Source organism: Thunnus thynnus, chromosome 20 (genome assembly GCF_963924715.1).
Source record: "Thunnus thynnus chromosome 20, fThuThy2.1, whole genome shotgun sequence".
NCBI classification, from domain to species: domain Eukaryota; kingdom Metazoa; phylum Chordata; class Actinopteri; order Scombriformes; family Scombridae; genus Thunnus; species Thunnus thynnus.
The window spans coordinates 15530137-15542883 of NC_089536.1; the positions used below are offsets into that span (position 1 = coordinate 15530137).

Sequence of the window (12747 nt, forward strand, 5' to 3'; positions counted from 1 at the left end):
CCAGACAATATTTCTGAAACTTCGTGTGTAAAATATCAAGAAAGAAATGTCATTTTTTAACTAATGCAATAATTTAAATACCCTGATGAATAAATTTAAATTAGAACATTGGTGCAAACATTTATTTACAATACTTGCTATAAGTAAGTGCTGCTCATTAATGTAGAACATTGCCAACAATGGCCTAATACAGCATGAGATATGAAAAGGTTAACTACCACACTACAAATGTATGGTAAAGTTTTGGTAGTAGACAACTTTATATTGCCTCACCGTATAGTGTCATATGTCACAACCGGAAGTGGGCAGTGATGATGTTTCTTGGCCCAGCTTTTTTTTTTTTTTTTTTTTTTACATTTTCAACAATAATATTCAAAACTTCCTCAATAAGACTTCCCATTAAAGGCCTTTTCATGTTGCAGCTGGTGTATTTCTGGGGCAGAAACCAGTGACATTTAACATTTACAATCATGAACTCCAGTTCCCTCTAGTTGGCCACTTTTAACTGGGTTTATGATGCAAAAAAACACATTTGATGAAACATAATTTCCAACACTGATGAAACTTAGACAAAAAAAAAAAAACACACTCAAGACAGGCTCAGGACAGAGAAGTATATTTTAGCTAAGTTTGAGTAACAATACAGCCTTCACATGAGGCTCAGAAGCATAGAGTATAATATGTATGCATAAATATGCATTCAAAACCACAAACCAAATAAATAAATAAATAAATACTTACAAATAAATAACGAGCATTTTGTGGAATATACAGTACATCGGTTGAAATGTTTTTAGTATTGTCAAGAAGCAGTACCTTATGAGTTCACGGAGCAGGGGAATGGATATTCAGTGTTCAACATGCCCACAGTTGTCCAGATGTTTTTGGCACACGCTGCCCTGACTTCATGGTTTCTGAGCTTTTGTTTTATTTTATTTTTTTTTCTTGACCCATTTCCAAGGACAGTGTAGCTGCTTTAACAACAAACATAAAATGATAAAAACAAGCCAGTTTGTTCACTGAAGGTTCATAGAACCAGCGGCTCAAATAAATGGCTCAATGATCAATTCATACAATGTAAAATACTTAAAAACAACCAATAGACTCAAGTAATGGTTAAAAACGATTAATGAGTGACATGAGTTGCCATGGACAAATGTGCTGCATGTCAATCACAAGGGAATGCTTCCCTACAATACTGTCTTTTGTTTCCCTTCGAACATTGAAAGTCCCCTAACAATGCTAAAAAAATACTCAAGCCTCATGGATCCTTTAGTGAAGTATACCAGCCAATCAAATATGGATATTTTGAGATTTAAATCCGCATCAAACTAGAATAACAAAACACATGTAAATTCATTTTTAAAGTGACTGCATCACTTCCTTGTATGCAAAATGCAAAAACAAAACAAAACAAAACACTGTGATACCAGTAAATGGAATGAAGTCATATCTACACTGAAATGAGGAGCACTGCTGTTAACGTTTGGGGTAGAGGAGGTTTGCATACACTAAGCTGGAAAACTGTGACATGTTTAGTGTTGATGCTGAAATGTCATTGTTCAAAACGTCTGTAGAAACATTGGATGCAGAAATGAGACATAAACTGAAAAGAAAAAAAAAAGAAAAAATCAACACTGACCTAATACTGACATGGAAATAAGGACAATTTTACATCAGCTATGTACACCCGTCACATTTTTCTGTCCAAGGAAAGCCTCTTCCTTCTCCTCCGAGGATAAAAAAAAAAAAAAAAAAAAAAAAAAAAATTGCAAAGAAACTGCAAAGAATGAGGAAAAGGGATAAGGCAGCAGAATACAGTCTAATGAGATTATCTCCCTTCTAAAAGATGAGTCAGTCTGCAGGTTGGTTACATTTTGTTAGAGTGACAGTGACTACATAGAGGATACAGATAATAAACACTAACAAGTCAAAATACTGCTTAGCCGGGATTTTTTTCTTTTTTGAAGGTCTTTGTCATTACTAAACTGAATTAGGCCTTTCATCTACAGCAAATGTACTAACATACAATATAATACATTCCTATTATCCTGCTCTTCCTATATCACAAGGCAGAGAGGACTTTATTTGATCTACATGAGGGAAATGGCCACCTATGCTTGCTATACATCCAGGCAAATTCCTCTCAGGTCAGTGCATGTTCCTATCTGTCACAGTGCCCGATGACATCTTTAAATACTGAGTGCTCTAACACTCCTTTTTTGTTTCCTACATATTGAGAAGCTGAAGTGCTTGAGGGCCAGCAAGCAAATCTTTTTAGCTGTTAAGAGTTTTGACTGCTGGCCACAAAGACTTAAGCGCTATTTGAGGCCATCGTCTGTAGCTTTCTTCATATTGCTACTTGCTCCACTTTTCCCTCATAACTTTCCTTTACTTTACATACTCATTGGTACATTCGCCTTCCTTCCCTCCCCACCCTCCCCACCACTCTTCTCAGTGAGTGGCCAGCTCGGGCTCTGTGGAGCGCGAGCTGTAGCCGTTGGCGGGCTGGGGCAGCGCGTTGTCATCCGTCTGGCGCTCCTTGGGCGCGGAAGAGGTCGCGCGTGGCGTCTGAGAGCGGGAGGAGCCTGTGAATAGTCGCAGGGCGCCTCTGCAAATTAGGGAAAACCAATAGAGCTGGGGAGCCATGAGCAGAGCAGCACCGAGGTTACAGTGCCAGGGCACCGACAGGGGAACCATGTGGAACGGAATGGACGCATACCTGGATCCAAATGGAGGAGACATAAAAGGATTGTAGGGTTGCAAACACAAGTTCTGGACCGTATTTCATCATGTGGCGGTGGCAAGTTACTGACCCAAGCTCAGCGAGACTTCAGAACATGAGAAAAACAGAGATGGAAAAGAAAGACATACCTTCCATAGACGTAGTAGAGGTAAGGGAAGAGGAGGACTCGACAGACGAAAAAAGTGATCAGCATAAGAGCCCCATTCACTTTGTGCAGGAGAGTGTGTTGCTGTTTGTACTGAGAGCGGGAAAAAAAAAAACAGAGGGAGAGGTCGAGAGAGACAAAGAGAGACAGAAAGAAAGAGAGAGAGAGAGAGAGAGAGAGAGAGGAGAAAGAAAAGCAAGCAGTACAGTTGGGTGAAAGCTGACGGGGTTAATCTTTGTTTGCCATCGTTATATGGTTAATACTGTTATATTTGTTATTACTATCTGCATGAACTGAACAAGTGGCGATGGAGAGCCATGCAGCTGGTTGGGACACTGCTTGGTTTCTACAGGCGGCGGTAGGACAGCGTGTATGTGTGTGTGTGTGTGTGTGTGTGTGTGTGCCTCATTTGCTTACAGCGGTTGACTGAACTTTTATCTGAATAATCAACCTGCTTCAGTGAGATAACACTAACAAGGGGCTTAGAAGCATTTCCCTAAAAAGGTTTTCCTCTTACCCGTTCACTTGTCTCCTATCGTATAATTTGCATGGCATCCCATCACTGAAAACTCAGTCATTTCCTTGTTATTCGTGTTTTTTTTTTTTTTTTTTTTAACTCTATAGGTAAAAGAGGGCCACAGCTTTTAGCCCTCTGTTGTTTACCACATGCACTGTTGTCAGGGACAGGAGGGGCAGGGTGCTGAGTGATAGAGGGTGGAGGGACGAGCTGATATTGTATCTGCTGAACATCCAGTCTAAATACTAAGGGCTATATTCAGAGGCCAACAGCTGTGGGAGCCTCAGATGGGGGGACAAGCAGAGAGCAATGGAGGGAAAACTTTATACACACATTCACACAGACCTAAAACAAATACAGTGGAGGGGGAGGGTGGTGCAGCTCCTACATTATGTTCTCAAGCAAACCGTGTTACCAATTAACGACTGATGTTTCTGTTCATGTTAAAACACAGTCGACGGGAGCCGATGCGCGTGAACAAGCCGCATGCCGGGGATGACCGGAAATGTATTCTCCGTGGAATGAAAAAAGTGGGGGTGGGGGTGGGGGGGGGGGGGAGAAGTGGAGAGTGCAGAAGAACTTTAGTGTTACACGTGCACATGCAACAACGCACTCAAATCTTCTCTGAGGCTGAACAGAAGCTCTTACCTGGATGAGTATTTTTCCTAAGCAGACAGATGGAGTGCTGAGCTCAGCCATGAACATTATACCCTGGAAATAATCTCCCTTTCCTTGTCGCCAAAACTAGAGAGAGGAAGAGAGGAGTGATTATTTGTCTAGAAAACAATTACTGCACTGTAAATTATTATCTAGCTGGAGTCAACAAGTAAAGGATTTTGAAGACTAAACTCCTGCTTTCTGAGTCCGATAAACTTTTGGATGGCTTTGCACAGCTTAGTCTGATATGGAAATTATATCAGGCTTTCTGATCCACTTGCTGTTTTCATTCAAATAGCTGTAATGCACTGCCACAGCGGATAAATACCTATATAATTATTCTGGAAAAGTAATCCCAACTATACTTTTTAAGATTTGGTATGTGCTTACAAAACATTTACACAACAGGAAACACTCTGTATGAAGAGTTTAACTCTCAATCTAAGATAAAGTTAACTTCCTTGCTTTTAAAAAGAGGTTTTCAGGCAAGGTGAATTGCACAACATAACACACCTTCATGCTGCACATTGAGATATAAAGATATTTATTTAGTTTGTCTCATTCTTAGAAAATAGAAAAAAAAACTAGTACAATTCCCTCATGACCACATTGTTCCTTTAAAACACAATAAAACATATAATAGACTATTATATAATGCAGCGTTTTTGCCCTAACCTGACTCCAATCTCAGCCCAACAGAAAGAGCAATGTGTGACAGTTACCACAGAAACAGGGAAGCAGACGGTGACCATGACAACGTGGTGCAGCACCATGAGGAACTCGCGGCGCAAGTAGCTGGTCAGTGCCGTGCTCATTTGCTGGGGCGCTGCCGATGCCTCCTCGTGCCCTTTGACCCGTAGCTTGTACCAGTAGCACATGAACATTGCGTAGATGTCGTATACGAAGTAGGGAACGGCAAACATGATGTAAGAGCTGGTCAGCCAGTGCCTGTGTGGAGAGGAGGAGAAGCTGGCTATTAAATACAAAAAGGATAGATTTCAGGTAAACCGTACAAGTGATGACTTCAAACAAACTTTCTGCTACTATGTTTGCCTGTTGGGAAAACACAATATGATAGATCTATGATAACCAGCGCTGTGACCGCCCTCACTAAAGAAAAGAACAGCGTTTTTCCCCTGTGATACGGAAACAGTTCAATGGAAACCATCTCACCTAAGTTTAAAGCCATCTAAAAAAGTGAATAAATACTTTAAATGTGAATAAAGAGAAAAACCTTCAGAAACGGCTGAACTAAAAACTGTTTATACACTCTTGCACAGCACCGGATATTTGTGGCTACATGTCAAGACACTGAAGGGAAGTTTAATTTCTGGTTTACATTTGATTAGTTGAGGTAAAAAAATCCAGTACACTGTGTTAAGATGTCTGTCCCATTTAAAGACAGTATTGGCTAATCACATGAGATGGAAAATATTCAGATGATTATTTCTTGACTCACTGGTCCTCGAGGATGTCATTGCAGGAAGAAGCAATAATGTAGCCAGCTGAAGAAGCCATGACTGCCTGAACTGACGACACCAACCTGGGAACAGAGAGTGGAAAGTAAACAAAGGCTGACGCAGTCTCATAAGCAAATGTGATGAAAGGCTTTCGACTGTCTAGATAAGGCATGCTAAGACGGTAACGCCATTCGAATTTTTTGGAGGAAACATGCAGAATATCCTTGTTTGTATCAACCGCGCAGAAACCGAAAAACCAAGTTTTAGAAGGTCTCACCTGGCAGATACGATGACTGCATCTCCTTCGCTCCACCTCAGTGCTGGGATGGACTTCAGGCATTGTTTGGACAGAAGGAAAAGGCCTGGAAAGAACACAGACCCAGCAGCTAGGATGGTCAGCATGGTCCCTGGCAATGTGTCTGAGAGGCAAAAAGTTCAGCGGGCAATCTGGTCCTTGAGATTTGTCGCTCTTTCTCCTCTCTGATAAAAAAAAAACCCGCACACACACACAAAAATCAAACAGTGAATACACAGTTCATATTGATCTCACCATGTATAGGTACTTGTCTGCACGTACTACAGATAACACAACATCAAAGTCCAACATATGTGGCGATGTACTATTCTAACTCATTTAAAGGCTTTCTTGATTACAGTAAAGATAAAGTAGGATAGAGAGAGGGAGTATCAAACAGTCCACACACAATGTGGTAAAAAAAGGTTAAAGAGGACAGTGCATGGAATCAAAGGCAGGGAGACTACATAATTGCTGAGTACAGGGGCAGAATATCAGATAGGAGGCCCCTTTGTGCAGCATGCTGTAAGCCTTGTAAGCCTTATTCACGTTCCCATTTATTCCTGGGGGCAACCATGTGGTAGCTCCATGCGGTTTTGCAGTTTGCTTACACTAGACTAGCTGACTCATTAAAAAGTTGAAGTCCATTAGCGAAAAATACGCATTGCGCTATTTTTAAAATCCTGATGATATCGATATAAGAGAGGGCTAGTTGGCGCTCATAGCTCCTGGCGACAACGTTAGTCTGATGTTACCTGTCGGAGAAACCAGTTACTGGTAAAGCTTTGGCAGGCACCAAATAAGCATGATTGAGAATGACTGCAGGTTAACATACAGACTATGGTGACTATAACTATTAACCATTAATGTTAACATTGGTTTAAGATTGTGCAAAATCCGGAATGTCAAATTCAGCTAACTTAGCTGCTCTCTATCTAATACACCAGCTAACGTAACTAGTTGAGTCAACAGTAACACTAAGGTTGCTCACAGGTAACGTACATGAACGGTCTTTGCTGTTTTTGGTTGTCAGCTTGTTAGCAGGGGAAAAAACCACGGCCAGCATTTAAGTGTGCAGGTTTAGCGAAGAGAGACAATACTGCTAACATTAAATATAACCCCTCGCCTTATGACCAGCTGTCTGCGCCGTTAACAATGACGCTAGAGACGTTAGCTTCTCACTGAAAGTCAGTAACCGCCGGGATTAGCATTAGTTAGCAACCGTTTCGTCTTGGCCACATTTAAATATCGATAGCTAGCATGATGATAACACCCAATAAACGACAGCTCATCAATGAACGTGCCATTGTCCGTCTTTTGCCAATCATTCGTGGCAACGTTACGATGACGTTCGCCTGTTTTGGTAGCTTGTTATTTGTTTGTAGCACAGTTAGCGGCTAAACCGACACCCGTGGCTAACCAGGCTAACTGATTGGAGTTTACACAATGTTTAGAACAAATGAAAAAAACATCTGAAAGCAACATTTACACAGAAGCTCTGCAGAGTCCAGTCAGCGGCCAGTTGAAGCTCGTGTCCTGCAGAAAGCGTAGAGAGATGTCCCGGGGGTCTCCGCCTCGATGATCCGCATGTTTATGTGGCCACTTCAATGTCTGGAGGGTAGCAGCAGCGAGCTAACGCTAGCTTGCAGCAACTTAGATCAAAATCTATGTGAGGGCAGCTCAATAAGAGCATTGGTGACTAGCTTGCGATGTAGCCAGCTTAAAGCAGCTATCTAATTAAAAGGCGGTAAACCGACGACAAGACAATGACTGATCCAGGAGTGAAGGTAGCGTTAGCACGACCCAGCCGCTATGTCATCGCATCTGTCTCGCTACAGCAGAGATGCTTCAGCCTCGCAGATGCAACGTTGACTCAACACTGTGCTCTGCTGCGCCAGCCACTTCCTACAGGTCCAGGCAGCAGCTCGTGTCATGACGAGAAATTTGCACCAGTCACCGCACTGCATTTTGTAAATTGGGTTTTTTGTTGTTCTCCATGCAGGGAAACGTTGAATGGATTCCTCACAAGGAGGCCATCTATTCCAGCTGCATTCATAGTTTGCAATATTCACTCTGTCCACTTAAGAATGCGTACATGTACATGCAAGCAAAGGGACCTTGCATTTATGTGTTTAATTAGAAAATAACTGCTATTTTAAGAATTAAACAGCCACATAGTTGCCTAATCATTCATGTAGTCGTGCCTGTTAAGACTTACAGAAGTGGTTATCTTTGACAGGTTACTCATTTGACCTTTGAATAGAGCAGTATTTGCAGATAAACTGATAAATGATCAGCCCTTAGCTGCACATTTTCAGCTATGCTTGTGGGATCATGGTCCTGATATTTTGCTGTCTTGCAAACCTTGACATGATTGGAGGCTTGCAGATTACAGACCAATCAATGCAACACTGTTCAGGCTTTACAGTGATTACCCAGTGTTGTCCTCAAAGCTGAGGACATGACAGAACTGCTTGCACTTGCTGTTTTCACAATCAGAATCATCTTTATTGGTCAAGTATGTTTACACATACAAGGAATTTGCCTCTGGTTTAGTGGCTCTCAATGTACACACTAAAAAATGGTGCTGAATAGCACTAAAATTGCTCTTCGGCCATCGATATGAGGTTGGTATTAATTGAGACATGGATAAAATTAATAAGATTGGGTTTTAATCGAAAAATGGGTAAAATGAGTAAGGGGGGGGGGGGGGGTGTTACTCAAAAAATGGGTAAAATGAAAAGGGCGTCTGATTTTTGCGAAAACTTGATAAAATGAATATGGGGTGGGTGTTAATCGATAAATGGGTAAAATTAATAAGATTGGGTGTTACTCGAAAAATGGCTGAAATGAAAAGGGTGTCTGATTTTCCTGAAGACTAGATAAAATGAACATGGGGTGGGTGTGTAATGGAAAAACCACACTTTGTATGCATCACACAAACAGTTATTGCATTTTTCATCAACTCATATTGTTTAACCTTGGAACATGTAACCATCTTTGCTCATTATTTTTGACATGGGATCAGAGTAGGGAGTAGCCTCATCTTGGACATACTACAGTTCTTTTTTAATGAGTTGGTAGCTTTGATGACATTCAGCACTGCACCCCACTCAAATTCTAATATGTTTACCACACTCCTCGCCTATAAAGAGTATGTACACTTTGTAACTGACATCAGTCTGCAGTTACACTCTGTTGTGACTGTATGCTGATCCCTTGTAAGGTTATTCATTAAAGGACAAAAAGACAACTTGGTCATTGTCAGCTTTTTCCACCACAATCTGTTGTCAGAAGTGGGATCGCTCGACTGAGGGTGTCTGTACCCGGAGTCAAAGGCGACTATAGATCCTGAAGCCAAATCCTCAGCCTCAACCTCCCCACAAAGACGGGTGAGACGGAGGGCCCAAGACCCAAGGCTGGATCACTCAGTGCTGCGATCAACAATCCTAACTGGTGAGAATCTGAAAATTGACTCAGGGAAAAAAAAAAAAGGGTACTAAAAAGATTGAAAATATTAATGGTGAAATAAGAAAGAGATTTTGATCCACCGATCGGGAAAGAGTCCCAACAGTTTTTTTTAACCAAGGTTTAGTAGAAACCTGGAGGTGCACTGATGAGTCCACCTTAAAGAGATTTCACTGTAATCACAATAGTGTGTGGAAGAATTACTACTGGGTAATAAGTTCTGATCACTTTGAAAAAATTGAGAATTTGACAGTAATAAGACACCACACTGAAATTGGTCACATTATTTTGGGTATACTAACATTGCTAGTCAACTGATATTCTTAACAGGTGTACTTTGGAGATTAGTTGAAGACATAACTTAAATCTCTTACTAAATTTTTTTCTTTTAATCTGCCAAAATGGGTAGTGTTAACGGAAAAAATCAAACAAAGGTTAAATATGATAATGTGGACCTGTCCGGTCCAAAAATAAATTTTATGAGAGTAAACTATGGTGATTCATCTGTGAAACAAATAAAAATCTGGATTACTGAATGAGGCTTCCCGAGTACAGCAAGATTCAGCATCAGACGGCTAAATCAGCTGAGAGAAAGACTGCAGGAGAAGGAAAAAGAGACTGAGGATAAAAATGGCAAGAGTAAGTTCACAGCAGATTGGAAAGCTTTTAGTTTATGAATGAAAAGAGCACAAAACAGGGACAGGAGAAAACAGGCAAGGATTCTGAACTCGACTGGATGCCGCCCAGGAGACGCATCAACCTGCCACCACAACAAGATGAACCAGCAGCCCAAGCTCGTCAGACGCCTGATCCACGGCCAAGAGCACCACCGCCATATAACTCTGACTTTCCCCCATCTCCGGTTCCTCTCATCTACCCTGATACATCTGGCTTATGACAACTTTTGGATGAGGACACAGCAACAAAGAATCAACAGGACAAAGCTGCCTCTCCCTCTCATACCAGGTCTGGTCTGGTATTCAAAGGATCTCAAAATCCATTCATCATCCCTATGAATCCATTCATCACCCCCCCCGCCCCCCCCCCCCCATCTCCAGTGAGACCTGGCAGAGGGAAACATGCACCGGATCCTGAATCTCCCCATGATGGAGGTAGCAGGTGCAGATGGACATGCGATGTTAATTCACAGACCATGTAGTATGGAGGATGTTAAACAGGCCATGACTCAACTTTCATCACTATCAGATGGAGGTGGCGCGAAATTTGCCGCTGAACTGATTGTGTTTTGCAGAGAGTTCCGCCCAGCAACCTCTGAACTGAGACGGCTCCTGATGGTAAAGATGGGCAATAATTGGGCCAAGATCTCAGCGGGATATCCAGAGAATGATGTGAGACTGGCTCACCCCGACTGGGCTCATAACGACAATGCAGTCTATAGAGTACACATCAAAGATCTCTGTGAGCGCATCGAAGCAGCATTCCCTGTGAGATTGGACATGAGCAAAATATCATCATGTAAACAAGAAGATGATGAGAGCATTCACAACTACCTGACTGGTCTGACAGAAGTTCACAACACACACAGCGGCCTGACACCACCAGCTGACCTAAATAATAATGCTGTTACAGCATGGGAAGCACATTTGAGAAAAAGCTTCATGAATGGACTGAAACCTCATATTTCCAATATGGTGAAACGTATATGCATCACCTGGGACTCAGGCAAATTAAGCCTCATTGAAGCACATGCTGTGCACGCTGTGAAAATCCTCAAAGAAAGCCAGAAGAGGAAAGGAGAAAAGAAAGAGAACGAGATGCACATAGCTGCATTGACTATGTTCCAAGGACATGCCAGAGGGTGCGGACGTGGCCGTGGCAGAGGTGGACCTAGAGGGGGAGGACAACGCATGACTGATCCAGATGCTTGTTTTCACTGTGGCGAGAGAGGACACTGGGCCAAAGACTGCCCAAAGAAAAATCCAACTTACAAGCACAAGGCCGATTGGGGCGGCAGATCAGGAGGGGGAGGAATCAGCACCTTTGACCACACCGACGCACGATGAGAGACAACCTACACATCAGGAGAGTGATTGCACCACACACACACACATACACACACGTATGCACGCACTGATTGATGATGCTATAGCTCAGTTAGAGAAGAAGCAGGAAACAGCAAACACACAGCCTGCAGGCACATATGCTAAATACTCAACTGATGCTTATGCAGGCATGCCGACACACACACTCCTTATACATGGTAAGCATGTAACATTTCTTGTTGATTCTGAAGCAACACACTCTGTTATTAGAGCTGACAGTTTTTCAACATTTCCAGAGATGAGCGGAAGATGCATGAAGTCTGTAGGGGCATCAGGTGACACAGTTCTGGAAAAATACACAACTCCATTATCATGCACTGATGATGTTACTTGCTCTTCAAACGACTCCGACTCTTCGATTACCTGATCCAAGCCGACCTTTCACCCAGACTGTTGACAAAAAGGGAGGATGCATGACTTCAGTGCTGCTCCAAGACCATGGAGACAGACAGAGACCTGTAGCTTACTTCTCAACTAAACTAAACCCTGTAGCTGCAGGACTTCCTACATGTCTGAGAGCTGTTGCGGCTGCAGAAAAAGCTGTGATGGCTTCCAGAGACATAGTGGGGTATTCTGACCTAACTTTGCTCGTTCCACATGCTGTTTCACTGATTTTGCTCGAACAGAAAACATCTCATCTTTCTGCAGCAAGATGGCTGCGTTACAACACTGTGTTGTTTGAAATGCCTAACATCACTGTGAAAAGATGTAATGTTCTTAATCTTGTGACTCTTCTCCCCACAGAAGGTGATGGAGAAAAACACAACTGTATTGCCACAATAACTGAAATTTGTTCCCCCAGACCAGATTTGTAAGAAACACCTTTCCAGATGTTGAACTGTTCGTGGATGGATCAGCATCACGCAATCCTGACACAGGAAGAAATCAAGTTGGTTACTCTGTGGTAACTGCATATGACACACTCAACCATTTCCTGCTTCACTGTCTGCATAGGCAGCAGAGTTAATAGCTCTCATTGAGGCATGTAAACTGACAAAGGACAAATGAGTGAATATCTATACAGACAGCAGATATGCTTTTGGCATTGTGCATGATTTTGGCACAATTTGGAAACACAGAAACTTTTTGACATCATCTGGCAAACCTATTGCACACCACACTCTTGTGTCACAATTGCTGGATGCTACTGGATTCTACTCCCAAAACAGGTTGCTGTGTGTAAATGTGAAGCTCACATTTCTAACACTGACCCAGTTTCACAGGGCAACGCCAGAGCAGACGCAGCTGCGAAGGCCACGGCACGGCAAGAATTTACAATGTGTGAATTTTTTCTGCAGGATGACTCTGACACAGCCTGAGACTCAGACTGAGAAGACTCAGTGGAGAAACAGTGACTGTGTTTTCAAAGATGGGGTGTGGTACGGCCCCAATGACA

General features: G+C 42.3%; 1 protein-coding gene across 2 annotated transcripts; it reads right to left on the reverse strand.

Annotated features, from left to right (window-relative positions):
• Positions 1-600: 600 nt before the first annotated feature.
• tlcd3bb (TLC domain containing 3Bb) lies at positions 601-8460 on the reverse strand. 2 transcript variants are annotated; one of them, XM_067576904.1, is made up of 7 exons: positions 7310-8460; positions 5803-6005; positions 5525-5608; positions 4788-5013; positions 4057-4152; positions 2875-2984; positions 601-2722 (listed from the first exon to the last, which is right to left on the reverse strand). In XM_067576904.1, the coding sequence occupies exons 2-7, from the start codon at positions 5925-5927 to the stop codon at positions 2455-2457; spliced, it is 909 nt and encodes a 302-aa protein (XP_067433005.1). In that variant the 5' UTR covers positions 5928-6005; positions 7310-8460; the 3' UTR covers positions 601-2454. The 2 variants fall into 2 exon arrangements, with proteins under 2 accessions (XP_067433005.1, XP_067433006.1); XM_067576905.1 differs by lacking the exon at positions 7310-8460 and adding an exon at positions 6823-7258.
• Positions 8461-12747: the final 4287 nt, after the last annotated feature.